Source organism: Lathamus discolor, chromosome 1, assembly GCF_037157495.1.
Source record: "Lathamus discolor isolate bLatDis1 chromosome 1, bLatDis1.hap1, whole genome shotgun sequence".
Lineage (NCBI taxonomy): Eukaryota > Metazoa > Chordata > Aves > Psittaciformes > Psittacidae > Lathamus > Lathamus discolor.
In genome coordinates, this window is record NC_088884.1 from 138,548,519 (window position 1) to 138,565,548 (window position 17,030).

The following is a 17,030-nucleotide window of genomic DNA, read 5'->3' on the forward strand; positions in this document are numbered from 1 at the left end:
ATGCAGCATTTTGAGAGAAAATAGGAGGCAGAAATAAAAATCTGCCAGTTCATTGCCATTGTACTTTTAATTTTTTTCACTGCCTTCCTTTGTTCTCTTTTCTTATCCTTCTTTTTTCTTCAGTCTTATAATTTCTTGTAACTTTTCAGCTTCTCTTATCCTTTCATACCCTTTTGCAAGACATTCTGTCTGCTCCCTTCACTGTGCCATGGCATGGCTCTCGCCTGAGGAGAAGCAGCCTGGTGGAGTGGCAGCTGTCAAGATGAACCCTCAACTTGGGGGAGAGCAATTGGTTTCGTTGAAATTCACTGCTGTCGCCATTGCCTGGAGCTACACTGGTTTAAGGCAGTTTTGGCAAAAAAAAAAAAAAAAAAAAAAAAAAAAAGAAGGTGCATGATTACTTTGCATCCATTCCCATTCCGGAGGCTATCATGGGTGAATTTTCCCCAGGACTTTTTATGTACATTGAAGAACTTATCTTAATTATATCATCCTTAAATGAAGCTCTTGCAGCTGAGGATCTGTGGATAGCAAGCCTCCTCTTCTTCCCATCCATATCCTCTCCAATGCCCAAGTCGTGATCCTTCACTCCAAGGGGAATCAACAGACTGTTGTAATATCATTCAGTAATATATAGTGTTCAGTTTGTTTGTTTTCAGCTCTGTCTTCTCTGCTCATTTCTGATGGGTGGATGGATCCTGCAACATGTAGAAATAATAGGATAGAATATGGGATGATTTTTTAATTAAAACTTAAAATACAAGGCAAGCCTGAAGATTCCATGTCCTGTAGTTTACTATATGCAAATTGCAAAGTCATTCCCATGTGTCAAGTAACATGTCAGATGCAAACAACTGATAGCAGTAGGATGAAGTTACAAGAGGACTATGCTTCCAACCATTTGAGGGGTGTGTGTGTAGATTAAGGTTTGCCAAGAGACTTTGTTGGCTACAGTAGGGCTCCATCAGATTATTATTGTTATTTGAAATTAGCTTTCATTCCCTGCTGTGGGGATACTTGACTGTCAGTCATATTTTTGTAACAACAGTGTTTTTCATGGAATTGTAATTAAGATTTTGTGTTGTCGTTAATAGCACAGGCCGAATTTCACAGTCCCTGCAGCCCTGTTTTACCCCCTGAAGAGTAGCTCTCCTGTCACTTTTCAATTTCATGTCAGCTGTGCCAGGTATCCATTTGGAGAGAATAATCTCTTTTTCTGGAAAGTCTCCCACAAGCAATTTCAGTCACTGGTTTTCTGGACTGCACCTGTGGTTTCCGTATGATATTTCAGCGAGACCCATACTTATCCTTGTTGAATACTAAGAATAGTGCAGACTCAGCTCCTCTTGTTGTCCACTGACTTAAAATTAATTTGTAAAATGTTTGGAGTAGAAATCAACTCAGCTTGTGTATGGATGCTGCATATGGGATCTATCACACAAATGAACATCTCCCTGGACATGGAGGGGAAGTGCAATTGTGAACTTTGTGTGACACATAATAAGAGTCAGTCTTTAGCTATTGGCTTAAAAGCAGAGATGATCCTGGAAAGAAGATTTTTTGGATAGGAGAGGCTTTACAAAGTCCTTTATTCTAATAAGCACATCTAGTGTTTGGCTGGAGAAGGAAATTCAAGTTTCCGTCGAGTTGAGAGTGCAGGAACGTGCCTCCTGCATGCTCCAGAAGGTTTCTCAAAGTACTCTATCGCCCCATCTCTGCTTTGGGTGCAGCTGCATCTCTTTCAAAATTAACTGCTCTCCATGCAGCTGCTCAGGGAACAGCCTCGCTTTTGCCTGGTGGCTGTTAGAGCATCTGCTACCATGGGTGAGCACTTCTGATTTCTCCCAATAGAGGGCAGTGATTATACTGTTGGCCTCAATGCAACGAAAATAAAAAATCTGCATGTGCTGCCTATTTGTGAACGGGTAGCTCTTAGGAATATAGAAATTATTAGCTATCAATATTAAATAATGATTAAATATGGAAATCATGATATAGCAGCAGGATCACTCATATAACAGGCAGCTGTATTTTTAGGAATGGGAAATTCTGGGGTAAGTCAACTTGTAGCTTGCAGCTACTTGTATTCGAATTTTTATTTTCCAGCCACCAACTGCCTTGAAGGCAGAGAATTCCTCGTGTTGACTCTCTTGAATGCAGACAGTAGTTGGCAACTGCTGTAAGAAATTTCCTGTGAGTGTGTTCTATCCTTCTTAGTGAATATCATTCCATTCTGAGCCTAATTGAAAACTGAAGATAGAAAACTGAGCAATTATTTGTCCTTGCAGTACAATATATAATATTCCTATTTCATGGCTGTCTGACTACCATGATTAGGAAGAACATTTTCTTACAGTATTTACAGTACCACAGCAATGTATCAGGAACATTGTGTATCAAGAGAAGGAACTGTTATGTTAAAATACGTGCCACTTAAAAACATACCTAATTAAAAAGTAGAATACTGTTGAATGTTACATTTGGTGTAGTCAATAATTGCTTTGTAAGCCTTTTCATGTCTTTGGCTTTGAAAAAGCTATTCAGGATGAAGAAAACAGCCTTGAACTAGAAAGTCTGTAGTGGGAATGATCTGCAACAAAGAAGAGAGAACCTCTGCGACGAAAGGCATTTCATGTTTAGAACTGTACTACTGTATTATGTCCGAAGCAGTGTGGTTATTTTTTCTGAAGAAATGTGAAATATGTGTGTAGCTGCTGATGGTTGCATAGTCTTTTAACTGAAACAAACTACTCAGTGGGACAAACTCTTATCTGGTAATCTCTGTGGAAGTGCGGTAGAGACCGTCAGTACTTACAACAGGATACTAGTTAGGAGAAGTAAATAAGATAGAAAATTGTTTAAAATGTCCAATAATTTTGCATAGACAGCTTGAAGAAGTACTATAAATTTAATGTATTTGTTTGTTTTTTCTTTTTATATCAGATAGTATTACTGAAGTCTTCACTAACATCTATGTGACCAGTTTTGGACCAGTTTCAGATACTGATATGGTGAGTTTCTCTATCTTTTTCACATATGCTAAATGATGTAAGCTATATACTGTTAACTTCATTTAAACTTGTATTCTACTTTTACTTACTGTGCACATGTTGGGAATAATTTCATTGAAGTCAGGAAGTGCCAAATCCCAATAGTTCTAGAGACGGGATTTGGTCTTCATAATAAGTACCTTGTGTTAGCTGTTTATTTTGCACTGGTGAATCTTCTGGTTGACCCCACTGACTATACTTTTGGTTATATTCTGGAGCAATCTTGAGATGGGTGAACTGGATTCCTCTTGGATGAAGCTAGAGCGGAAAATGCACTGTAGAAGCACACTTAATGTTGCCATCAGAATGAGGCATCTGACTGGACTCAGTCTAAACTGAACTTCTAGAAAGACGTGTTATTCTATAGACCTGTCCTTTATAGTTTGCACAACTTAAAGGAAGTTAGTGACATTAAATAAAGACAGAAACTGTCAGAATACTGCTCTGGATTGCAGTTTTTCATGAAAACAGAAAAAACTCTTAGGGTTCTTGCGTAGTCTCACTGCAAATTGTATATAGGTTAGGGAGAACGTGTCACACCAGAGAGAAAGATCTTCATAGGTATAACATCTCTAAAATGAAAGCAGGGAAGGACAATTTGAGAGTTACTTTAGCTGCTCTTGCCATTTTTGCAAGAAATTATTTCCTACTTGAAATTATTTTTTTAAGTGTTTTCAATGTTCATGATTATATATGAGACATATAAAATGCTACTTATGTGTATCTATAGGTATTAAAAATTGAGTGATTATAAAAATGGACAAATATGGAAACTTTCAGGTTACACATCATACAAACCAGGAAACATCTTGATGTTACCAGTTAGGCTGAAACATAACTAAATATTTCATGGTACAGTGTACATTTTAGAAGTTATTTGCCCACTAGTAGTCGTAGCTTTGGAAAATATATCCTGGAGTTTTGTGTTTGCATTTTGTGTGTGATAGTTTCAGTTTTCAAACTTTGTTTTGATTCTGATGAACACATTACTGAGGCCTCATATGAAAAGTCATTTTATAGGATAAATAGACATTTATTTTGTTTCTGTCACTATAAATGTTACTGATTCTCTTGTGGTCTTGTTTCATAATGAAGTTAATTTTCCAAAATTATTCTTGTTTTATTACTAATTATTAAAAACAAGTATCCACAGCTATATACAAAGGTTGTATGAACATCTTGACTTTGTTAGTCTGGTATCTCATGACTCCACAGTGTTCACATAGTATTCCCATGGAATGGAGAAATGATATTAACCCAGTTTTAAAGATCTGGTACTGAGGCACAAGTACTGAGACTTAACCAAGGCTGTGCTAGTCATCTATTCTTAAATGGAAATTTAATGAAAAGCTCCCTAAGCATAATCCCTGGATCCTGAAACGCTTTTGGTATCAGTGTGTAAATGTGTCAAGAACTCTGGGTGTTCATTTGCACAAACAGATTCGACCACACAGTAAGGGATCAGGTTGGTTGATGCTACAGGTCTAGCAGCTCTGTGCAGGGGTGTTAATCAAAACAGAGTGTCAGCTGTTACTGTAATGGGTAGGTCTGTTTACAGATAAGCAGATAGGTAAGTAAGAGCCATTTAACTTCCAAGTTTCGGGTTAATTTAGCTTGTTCAGTTGATAATTAAAAAATCATTTTGAAATGTATGAGCAGTCAATTAGAAAATTTCAACGTGTGAGTTTGGAAATAATAGCTTCCAGACTATCATATATTCCCTCAAACATGAAGGTGACATTAGGGTTTTTACCATGAATACTTTTTCATTTAGGTATTACATTACTGAATTGATAATGTAAGCTACTATATAGAGGGTTAACTGGTATTTTCTTCCGTAAATGTTGGAAGCTCTGGAATAGTCTCATTTTATAAGCTTCCTTCTTAAAAGGCTTGGAAGAATAAGTTTGACTCTTGCCTATGACCTCCTAAATCTCCAGAGGATGCTAAACTGAATCTTGGATCTTCTCAGGTCCCAGCCCTTGAGGTTCTCTGCATTCAAGGTATGAATGGGGAGGACCTCAGTCGCATGATGTTTTTGGGCTGGACACTTCTGTTGCCCAGAACTCTCGTAATCATTGCTGCCAGTAGGATTCTTTCCCCATCATTTTTCAGATCAACAAGTCAGCAGATGGATGACTGTGTCACTTTGCATTATCTCTTTGCCAGTTTGCTTTTTTTCCCCTTGGTTAGCATCTTGTGAAGAATAACAGTGCTTAGGGGAAAAGCGTATTGAAAATGGGAAGGGGCTCACTACCATGGGAGTTGTTTAATACATGTTTATAGTGTTGGAGAGGGAGGTGGCACATGGAAAATGATGGGTGGACAACACAGTTGTCGCATGGCAGTGTCGATTCACAAAGTTAATAAAATGTCATTCTAACCTTTGTTGTTGAATTGATAGCAATTCGTGAGGTTTCTGTTTTCCTCACTAAGTGTAGTAGTTCCCATTAATGACAATACAGTATCATGTGCAGTCTGTGACTCAGTATGATTGCAAGAATGTAAGCTTCTATTCATATTCCCTGTATTTTTCCAGTATCACAATTTTGCCAAAAAAAAAAATTAAATCCAGGGAGATTTGGTCTTTGATTTTAGGCTGGCTGAAGTTGTCATTGATGAATTTAGGAGATAAAAGCTGAGGTTGAGTTTTTTCTCCAAATGTGTGAAGAGTCAAAAATTTGTTGTGGTTTAATATTTTGGCTAAGTTAAAAAGATGTTACTCTCTGTTCCACTCCAAAAGAGTCAGCTACCAAATCTATTGACTCTTGGACAGAATTCTGTAGCAAACTGTCCTTAAAATGAACTGCTGTGACTAAAATATTGGTGTATCTGTATTAGCTGTGTCATAAAAATGCTATTGTATATCAGCCACCACATTTAATGTCAAAGGAAATGCCAGTACACAACAGGAATTTTCAACTTCATTTTGCAAACTAATGAGAATCAAGTAAGGCAAACCAAAACATGAGATTAAACAGATTTTGCTTTTACTTTTCTGTCTTTTTGAGTTATTTCTCTGAAATGTTTAAGTTCAGTATCATGATGCTATGCCTCATAGGCTTCCAAACAGATCAGTGATAAAAATTTATTTTGACGTTAGCCTTAGAGAAGAGCTGCATTGTTTAGAAAAACAAACAAACTGAAATTTGAACAGAACAATTGAAAAACTAAGCATATCTGAGTTTCTAAAGAGTTAGAAGAGTAAATGTTGATTAAAGAGGTTAATTAAAAAAAATGTAATTAACTTTAAATATTTAATATTTGAAAATTCTGAGGTGAAGAATAATTTTTGTTGGGTTATGATTTGTAGGATAACAAGTTGAAAATAATTTATTTAAACATTATAGCTAATTATTGTTCTGTTGGGTTTTTTTAGTTAATTATTTGAAATCTGGTAGAATGATGTCTATTTACCTATGCCGATAACTGATGTTAGCACTGCAAGCAAGATACTTTACAGCTTATCCTGAGACGTGCTTACTTTCCAGGGCCTTCTGAGACTTTGGCTTCTAAAATTTCCTTCTAAAGTGTATAGCTTTACGTGCTGATGTCCTTGATAGAAAAAAAAAAAAAAGAAAAGAGTAACATATTTACACCTCAAGCAATAGTTACTGCATTGTCCAGGACTGAACATAGGCATTAAAAGCCTCTACATGAGGTCTACTGTGAAGGAAGCCTTGCCAAGGTTTTGCCAAATTTTGCCTCAGACCAGTCTGCTGCAGCAGTAGGACTGTAGCAGTCCTACAACAGGTGACAGGACCTGAACCAGTTTTGATTGAATATTAAAACTAGCAACCTTTCTAAAAGTTTTGAGTTTCAGATTTCGACCTTAGCTTTTCATTGTCTTTGGGGAGTTCTGGTTACTGTGGTTACATCTTTGTTTTTCCCTATATGTTTGTATGAATTTTTTTTTTCTAGTTTCTTGATGGTAGACCTCTATTTTTTTACTCTTGAGTCAAGAAATATGAACATTCTCTGTAGAGACAGCCATACCCGGCTAGTTCATCACTACACACACTTCTGCCTTCTTAGTTTTTAATTAACTTTTCAATGAGTGTTTCTGATATATAGCTAGAGTGTTTCAAATATAGCTAGAACAGAAATTTTTAATGAAGGCTGTAGGTCAAATACAGAAATGACATAAAAGATTGTTATGGCATCTCTCACTAAAACTGAGGATGGTTCTTTAGAGACAGTTGCTGAAATGGGAACTGCATTTCTTTTTTTTCTGTGTCCTTTTTTCAAATTCCCTCATTCTATTTTAGATTTTTTTTCCTACAACATTTATTTTTCAACTGTTTCAAAGTCTAATTATTAGCTATGATTCCTTAGCTGGAGAAGAGCTTTAAAAGGGTTATATGATAGGTAAGTTAGGAAGAATAATGGAATGCACCAAGGTAATTTTTTCCCCCACAAAGATTAAAAGCATTGCAATAATCTTACTGTAGCTTTTATTTTAACAGAAGACTAAAGTGTAAGAGGCAAAAAGAAATTATAGATACACTTGGCTTTCTTGGATGTTGGAGAGCATATAGGTTATCTTTTTATCATTCATACGCTTCTGAAAAGTCAATAAATTGGTTGCACTATTCCCTTTTAGTCTCAGGTCATTGCCTTTGGAAGTAAAATGCATAGGCTGAAATTTTGATGAGGATATCTCTTGTGTTCTCACAGAATTTCTGCCCTTTTATTCTGTTGGGATGGCTTGTTCCCCTGTGCAGCATCCTGCCAAGTTGATCAGTATTGGAAATTGATTTGTCAGGGCCTGTGTCCAAGCCCTTCATTGACATTAGCTGTCAATGTACCTCTTGTTTGGATTCCTGTCCCTGGCACCAGGCATCCATTGTGTTTCTGGGTTGCTCTTTCTCCAAGTCTGAATAAAAAAAGGGTAATGAGAAGTGTTTATATTTTCAGTGGCAGCGCTGTGAATGATATCCTGCAGTCTCTTTTCTAAGTAATCCCTATTTGTGTCTTTTGTATTCCTCTCTTATCCCTCCTCAGTGCTTATTTTAGACTCAGAGTTCATTCTATATCAGGTCTGTGGAAAGAAAAAGAAAGAAAATTGTTCAGAGAAGGACCTTTTTCATAAATGAACATGAATAGGAAGACATTCTCTTCCCTAGACACTATCATTCAAAGTGGTTAAATACATTTTTTGCAAATTTTTTAAAATACTTCATGTTTAGATTAAACACTTAGACAAAAATGACTGAAGCTGGCAGATGAAGCAGAAATAAAAGGCTTAAAATGAGTTCTTCACATAGATGAAAATCATGCAACAATTCCCTAGGGATATACCAGACATTCTTATAGTATTAGAGGTTGTATACATCTGACAGACATTACTTAAATATTTAAAAATGCATACATGTTTGAAATGTAGTGATGCTATGGTGTTCAGGTTTTTAACAGGGCTATTAAGGACTTTGGTGAAAAATAACCAACAGTGTAGTTTGAAACCAAGACCCTCCTTCTAAGAAAATTTATTGAGAATATTTTCAAGAATTCTATTCACTGGTATATAAGATTCACCCCTCCCAAAGATCTGAAAGGAATTTCTGGCTGTCTGCTATTTTATTCTACATTCTGCATTTTGTACACACCAGAAGGTGAGTTTTGGTAAAGAGCAAATAGACACAGTTTATACATCTGTGCAATGAGATTTGATGTTAGATACACAGCTAATGAAGTACTTCTACAGAGCCTGAGCAGTCAGTGTTTGTGGCATTGAGGGGTTTTGGGGGAGAAGAGAATTGCATCCTGAACTCTTTTCAGTTCTAGTATTGTTAGACAATTAATTTTTTTTAGAGAGAAGTGGAGTGGAAACATCAGAAGCATTGTTTGTCCAAGTTTGTACCACTTGGTAAAGTCAAGCAGTGTACTTCAAGAATTACGCGGTTTTGCATACTGTTGTAGTGTGTTAGCCCTTGCGTATGCCGTTTACACCATGCATAAATCTGTTCCACACAGAATGAAATGACCAAGACAAGAAGACAATTATTTGATCCTCCCACTGTAAAGCTAATTTCATCATTCACTCAAAAGCTAGAATCCAAATGCTTAGTAAGGAAGTTTAGTAAATCAGTTTGCAGAAGTTGTCACAAACTTGCACTCATCAAACCCACAAATATCATATGATAACAAGAATGCATATACTTTGCATATTATTTTGGATTGAAAAACTACGTTTTTTTGCATCTCTTGTATAAAACTCATTCTTGGTTTTCTTGGAAGTAGTTTTGATACCTGCATACCCAACCATGTTAGTATTCAGCAGTACTAATTGTATACTAATATTATTCATGTTTTTAAGCTAAACTGAAAGAAAAATTGCACATTGCCTTAAGGCAGATATGATACCAAGAATGACCTTTTTAAAAAATGAAATTAAGAAATCACACTAATGTAAAAAATAATATTAATATGAAGCCCTTATATTTGTATGTGAGATTTAGGTCCACAAATCTTATGCGTTTATCTTGTCAATGTATAAACCACAGTGTTTCTGTCTTGGAGGAATCAATAAAAAGATACGTGTGCCATTTACACTTTCCTTTTTACTTTTTTTTTTTGTATTTGCCTTTTTAAAGTTTCATATTTTACAACACTTAAAATTTGCTTTCATGGTTACATATGTGTGTCAGTTTAACAGCTTTAAAGTAAAAGCCATACTTTCTTTAGAGAATTGACTGAGTAAAATCTTTACAAGTAGGGAATGAGGAACCTTGGCCAGAACCATCTACTTAACAAAATGCTGTGTTCCAGAGGATGCTTAATAAAATGTTCAATCTGCTCCACTACAGTACTGCTTGCTAATGGACACTAGCAATTTCTGAGATGTTTGGAACACTTTCATCTTTACTCCAGATGGAAAAAACTGCCAAAATCTGCCAACCATTATGAGAGGATGAGAGTACATTTTTTGTTGTTTGAACTTTTCCCATATAAATCTGGCCTTAGCAAAAAAGAAGATGGCCATGTAGTGAGAGGGATTGTTTATACTTGGGTCAGTGAAATCTTTTCCCAGAGATACTAGTATCTTTTTTTTTACTGTTGTCATGGTTTAGACCTAGCCGGTAACTCAGCACCATCAGACGTTCACGCACCCACCTCCTTTCCCCCTTTTCCCAGGGCGGTATGGAGAGGAGAATCAAAAGAATGTAAACCCCATAGGTTGAGATAAGAACAGTCCAATAACTAAAATAAAGCAACATATAATGATAATAAAAAGAATATCAATAATACCAATACTAATAATAATATGAAGCAACAAGAGAAGTAATGAAAGCTCAGAAAACACAAGTAATGCACAATACAATTTGTCACTACCTACCAGATGATACCCAGCCTGACCTGAGCAGCAATTGGTCCCTTCTGGGTAACTCCCCCTGGTTTATATACAGTGCACGATGTGCTGTGGTATGGAATATAAGCTGTTACAAAACATACTTGAAAGATTGTGTTTAATTGTACTGTGTTCCAGTCCAGCTGTGAAAGTACCTTTTGAGGCACAAATCAGTAGGAAGCATTCACTTGTTTAGAAATGATCACAGGAGTCCTTTATAGCCCTGAAAGTATGCTCTTGTGATTTTGTAGAGATACTGTACTATATACTGAGTGAGTGGTGGGTAATGTCCAGTAACAAAACAGATTTTTTTTCATATAGGAAACTATCTGCAGATTGCATGAAATGAGTATCAGGTATTAAATGGAGGGTTTTTTTCTAGAGTCCAGATTTGTTTCTGATACAATACTAGTGTTTCTTGGAAAGTAAACATTATACAGCATTTACCACAAAGTAGTACATGTATGGAATAGGAAATACTTATAAAATCTTTATGTAGCATCTTTTGATAAATGCTGGCCTTTTATCACATCAGTTTTATTCAAAATACTTTAATAGTTGCCTGTGTTTTAATTTGTTTTGTATGTTAATCATCATAAAGATATTGATGATCATAAGCAGAATAGATTTGGTTCTGAAGGGGACATGGGATTGATTAATATAGTGCTGGGAAGCAAAAGGCATACATTGTATTCTGCTTTTCATAATCAGTAAATGGACGGGGACAAGTTAATTTCATGTCTGTGCCTTGGTTTCTCTTCATACAAAATTGAGTTACCAGTACGTGAGGTCCTTTCCAACCCTAACTATTCTATTCTATGATTCTACTTTATTTGAAAACTGTACTGATGTTTATAGAAAGATAAGTTATTTAAGAACTACGTGAGATTTTATTGCTATTATGGTAAATGGAAGGCGAAGGCATTCATTCACACCAAACCTTGGTTCATTCTGTGCTTCCATCTTCTAAATGGGTTATTCAGCAAATAAAGATTTCCAACATGGATTGGATAGAGAGATTAGAATTACCTGTGAATCAGCCAGAGATTTATCAGTGGGATCATTCGAGGTTGCAGTTCAGATTCTCTCCTGCTTATTCCACTTCCTAGGCAGTTTCATGCATCGGATGTGGTTTTCTGAAATGTTGTTTTGATTTAGTGGCATTTAATGTTTGCTTTTTTTTCCCCCTGTTTTATATGTCATGTAATTCTTTTTATATATGGTGGAAGACAGTGAAGAAGTGGGACCTTTGAAATTCTTTATTGATGGAAACATTACCAAAACTTAAGATTTATATTTTAATCATTTATATGTGGGGGTATTTGTCAAAGGAGCCTGTAGGACTTACCACTCACTTCTGTTGAATTTCAGTGGCATTTCAAAGTCTTACTCCCTCAGGCTCTTCTTTCCACTTCTTTATACCTCAAACATCAATCTTATCATATAAAGCAATGATTTTTTGGCAAAGCCCCCCAGACAGAAACAACAAGGAGGCTTTCAGTACAATTGTTTTCCTTGAATTACCTGGTATTTCTAGCTAGATTTAATATATTCCCCCTGCTTCAAGCACACTGTTCCTTCTACTCCTAATCCTCTGTGATTTTATGCATTTTTTTTGGCTTTCCATGGTTTACAACGAAATTGATAGATAACTTCGAATTTGTAAATGTGATTTTAAGTCACATGATATTTAGCAAATAAACCAACATATAAATCAGCAAATAAAACTGGATACTTGAATGTGATCTATTGTAGAAAAATGGCAAACTATTTGTCATGAGGCTGTGTCTCTGGCAGTGATGAGAGACAGTAAAAGATCAGGTATAATGTCAAAGAAATTAATGTTTTAGAAGTCATAAATTTGTATTTCACAGTTATATTTGCTAAAATATTATTAGAGGTAATAGTAACTAGCATTAAAGAAATTGAAGCAAAATAATTTTCAGTGTACTGTAGTGTTAGTTTTATTTAGTATTTGTTTGAGTAACTATGATTTTAATTATAAAAATTGAAAAATTGTATTGTAGTAATGTGAGACCACTTGATATGGCTAAAAATTGTGCTTGTGGTTTTGTCAGATTAGTTTATAAGTATCCCATTACATCATTCCAGAAAGATGTCCCCAAGCACCTGTCACAGCTCCTAATGACAACTGCTTTCTCTCCTTCCCTGCCATGCTCCTTCAGGTATCAGGATTCTCTTTTCTTTATTCCGTATGCTTGTCTTAGCCCCTGGCCCTGACCTGGAAAATGCAACTCACAGCTCCTTGGCTCACAGACCAAAGGAGCTGAAAAGGGCTGTCGCCTCTCACTGTCTATGCAGCAGTCCTTTTATACTGCCATATGATTTACTGAGAAAGAACGTAAGCCTTGTTAATCAGCACACAAGGAAGCCAGCAGAAAGTGATGGGCACTGATAAGTTTCTTGAAATCACTTGGTTATTTTGTATTTGTATTTTATCAGGACTTTTTCATTCAAAGATAATTTACTCAAAAATGGTTTGTGTAAACTGTAGCATTTACAGTGTTATTGCAATACTACAGACTGTTGTAGCATACTAATATTTTGAAACAGTGGGTCCATTTTGCACCTGTGCAACAAAACTGAAATGGCACCCAGGCTGCATTTGCAAATACACAGAATACAGTTTGCTTCCAATAAAGTTTGTAAGCTCTTCCACTTTCAATTGGTATTCTGTGCTGACAGTAGCAAACCACTAAATGCATTTACAGGTCCAATTTGAAGTTAGTTGATGAATTTATATTATCAGTGTTTAATCGGTCTTTTTTTTTTTTTTCTTGTATATTTAGAAAAGCTACAAAATCCAGCAGATGGGATACCCACGTCTGGTCTAGGTCATCAGTCTGTTTCTGCTTACATCCTTTCCTCCAGTCTGTGCTTCCTTCCCAATATAAGGCATTGGAGTAAAGTTCAGTGGACAGTGTCACCTATTAATCATCAGCTATTGTTCCTTACTTATATACTCTTATTAATAAAATCCATACCACTGCAGAGCCTTACTTTCCTGTTTGGAAAAATCTTCCTTAATATCGCTCTGCTTCAATATATTGTGCCCTTTATGGGTAGCCTTGTTTCCTTCCTTCCAGTCCCAGCCATTCTCCTGTGCTCTTGAAATGATAGGTTATTCTCCTTCAGGTGCATCTGCTGCAGGAACTATTTAATATTCTTCCATTCAATATTCTTCTGTGTATTTTTTTCTTACCTCTTAATGTAAAATAGCTGTGTTCTTTAAAATTACCCTTGTCACACATACTGTCTGCATCAGGTACATAAATTAAAGACAGGAATGGAGCAATATACAAACAACAGCTAGAAATCATGAAGAAGAATGTCATACCTTTAATAAATGACTTCCTATTTATTATTCTCAGAATTATACAATTTCGTGTGATGGTTGTTCTCCCTTGACAATTTTACCACAGGAATTTTTGCAAGTAGAGCTTTTCCACTTTGGCCTTCAAAAAGCAGATTAATGTTTTGTTGCATCAAAACCAAGCACATCTTTATTCTGTTACAGGAATACACAATAGATGTTTTCTTCCGTCAGAGATGGAAGGATGAGAGATTAAAGTTTAAGGGCCCGATGAACATTCTTCGATTAAACAACTTAATGGCCAGCAAAATCTGGACTCCAGATACATTTTTCCACAATGGGAAGAAGTCAGTGGCTCATAACATGACAATGCCAAACAAACTTTTACGAATCCAAGATGATGGGACTCTCTTGTACACCATGAGGTAAGTCTTTTGGTCTGTTCTCTACCTAAGCTATTTTTTGATGTGATTTTTCAATATAACAAATTAGTTGCAGTAGTACTCTCCTTTGTTTCATTTCTGTCCGAGCAGAAAGAAAGCTAGGAAAACACATTTTGTTTCTAGTTTTGTTACAAGTCTGTTGGCTGATTATGAGTTGAGTCAGTTTTCCTACATGTTTCTCAGATTTCATGCCTCTATAATGTATTAAAAGATACTGATCACCTGCATAAAGTGCTTTGAGACCTTCAAATGAAATCAGTGTGTAAGAACTATTAAGAATACTCAAAGTTTACCAACTCCATCTCAGAACAATTAAAATAGTATATGTTAATTGCCTGCTACTTCACCCATCACACCAAACGCGTGAATCCTTAAGCAAATTTACTATTAAGATCAGTGGCAATAAAAAATAAAGAGGAAGAAGAAAGGGTTAATAAGGCCTCAAATTCTTTCCAGCAAGAGCTACAGGGAAAATATGTTTTATTCTGTAATAAATCTTTCTTTATCTCTAATTACAATATTTTACTCAGAGTTTTATTTTTTTGCATCCTGTGTATGATTAGCAGCTAAGATAAAGACGGTAAAATGTATGAAATTTGGTTATAAAATAATTTATGAAAAATCATAAATATTATGTTTGCATAGGCATAAGCAGCAGTTGTATAAGACTGATTTCTTCTTTGATTATTCTTTCTGCAATAATGTTACCTATATGAGTTTTCTGGAAAATCCTTATCCAAACTTCCAGAAACATCTGATTCATTTCTTTTTCTTTTTCTTTTTTTTTGAGAATATTTAAGAAATTGAATTTTTTGTAAATATAGACTTAAAATTCCCAGGCTAAGGAAAATATAAAATGTGAGCTGTAAAGCAAGCATGTACTGTGCCTTTTTTAACATGCAGCAGTGCCAGCATCTCTTAAGCCTGATTTACTACACAACACACTTATAGTATTGGGTGTTGATGGGTAGACTGGTAATAATGTTGAATGATGTGGTGGTTGGAGAGGTTCAGAAAGGTTTGCTGGAAATAAAGACCCCCATTTATAGTATTTTTGCTTGGGTTCAAATCAATATTTGCACTTGTATTTGTATAAATTGACTGAAATTCTCTTCCTCCAGAAGGCATTGTAATCATATGCTATAAATAATAAGAAATACTGTTTGAAAGCATTATGAATTTTTTTTTTAGAAAAGAAAAGATTGGTTATGTCAGCTAGAATTAGCTAAGCTTTTTCGTGACTTTTAAGTATGTTGCTTCTGAGGGTATGAGATTAACGTGTAAACTGTTTTCATTGTCTAGATTTTCAACAGCCATTTTTATCTGTATATTTAAAATCATAGTGTGATTTATATCAGGGGCTCATGTTCTTTCACCTTCAGCTGTTTGCTGACTCATCTCTCTGCCCCTTGTCTTCACTTTTATGTGGAGTGGGGGAATAGTAATATTTCATATTTTGGGATAGAAGGGTGGGAAAACATGGTGGAGAATACAATGACTGTGAACCACTGGGAGTACAGGAGGATGTAGCTGACTTTTGAAGCTGGATGAAATGGAATGAAGACATCTACAAAAAAATCTCTAACCAGAGAAGACTTTCAAGATATGAAGGAGAAATAGAGTTTTATATTGTTTGTTTGTTTGTTTGTTTTAAAAATAACAAGAAAGAAAAGTCTATCAAAATCCTTCTTCAAACTTTTTTTTTTTAAATCCCTATATTTGATACTGGGATATTGGTGGGATTTTTTTCACAAAAGAAGCAAAAGTGAATGAATTGTTAACATATTGTCGTGATTATATGTACATAATAATAATAATAGGAAGTAACATGCAGAATTAGTAATATCGGCAATCTTTTCAAAGAACACAAATGGGGTTTTGTCTATGTCTTCCACATCTTCAATTCAAACAGAAAAAAAAGCCCCAGGAAACTATGGAGTACAGTCCTTTGGCAAATTAACTGTATTTATGTGCTTTTGAAATGAGCCTTTGAGAGCCATATAATCACACATGTACCTCAGAATATTATGAGAAGAAAATGACTGTTCTTAACAACCTGCAGTTACATGGTTACATAACTTATGTTTTCATTTAAATGGCCTTTGCTCACAGTTTTGAGGTCAGTTCTTTCAAGTTTTTGATGTGATAAGTCAATGCCTTCCAAAGGAACACATAAAAGGGAAGAAGCAAGAACTGATTTAAATTTTAATTAGTTTAATGTAACATTTCAATTTCATCTACTAAAACAGCATGAACTCTGTTCATTTCTGTTGAAGTGATTTTCTTGTACTGTTAACTGACTTAAATGCATAGCGGTCTTTTGCCTTTTAGGCTTACAGTCCAAGCTGAATGTCCAATGCACTTGGAGGACTTCCCTATGGATGCCCACTCATGCCCATTGAAATTTGGCAGCTGTAAGTATATAATAAGTATAGCCTAGGTTAGTGAATACGAAACGTTGCCCACCATCACTTTGTTTCAGCAAGTTGTTACATGAGAGGTTTAAACACAAAATGGTTCTTTTTAAAAGGTTTGTAACCTGATATATCAAAATCTCTTTGTGTGGTATCTTCAAATGTATTTTAAAGCTTTCTTGACTCCAGTTAACAATAAACACTATACACCTAGTTCAGCATTTTATTCCAGTGTTGAAACCATACTGATGAATGCAGGCCTGGGAGCATGTAGCCCATGAAGCGTTAATGAAGAGCAGATTAAAGACTTCAAATAATGGGTTGGGTTTTTTTCATTTATTTAAACACCTACTTTCTCTATATTATTAGTGAGATTTGTTTTTAGATTCTTTGTCAATGAAGGCTTCTTGTGTTAAAAAGTTTCACTTAGCACATCTACAT

General features: G+C 35.4%; 1 protein-coding gene across 2 annotated transcripts in view; it reads left to right on the forward strand.

Annotated features, from left to right (window-relative positions):
- The window catches only part of GABRA2 (gamma-aminobutyric acid type A receptor subunit alpha2), a 61,349-nt gene that overhangs the window by 26,940 nt on the left and 17,379 nt on the right, over nucleotides 1-17,030 (forward strand). For both annotated transcript variants that reach the window (XM_065665282.1, XM_065665283.1), the window contains exons 4-6: nucleotides 2,944-3,011; nucleotides 13,937-14,157; nucleotides 16,507-16,589. In XM_065665282.1, coding sequence (XP_065521354.1) covers nucleotides 2,944-3,011; nucleotides 13,937-14,157; nucleotides 16,507-16,589 — 372 coding nt within the window. The remainder of the gene's footprint in view (nucleotides 1-2,943; nucleotides 3,012-13,936; nucleotides 14,158-16,506; nucleotides 16,590-17,030) is intronic.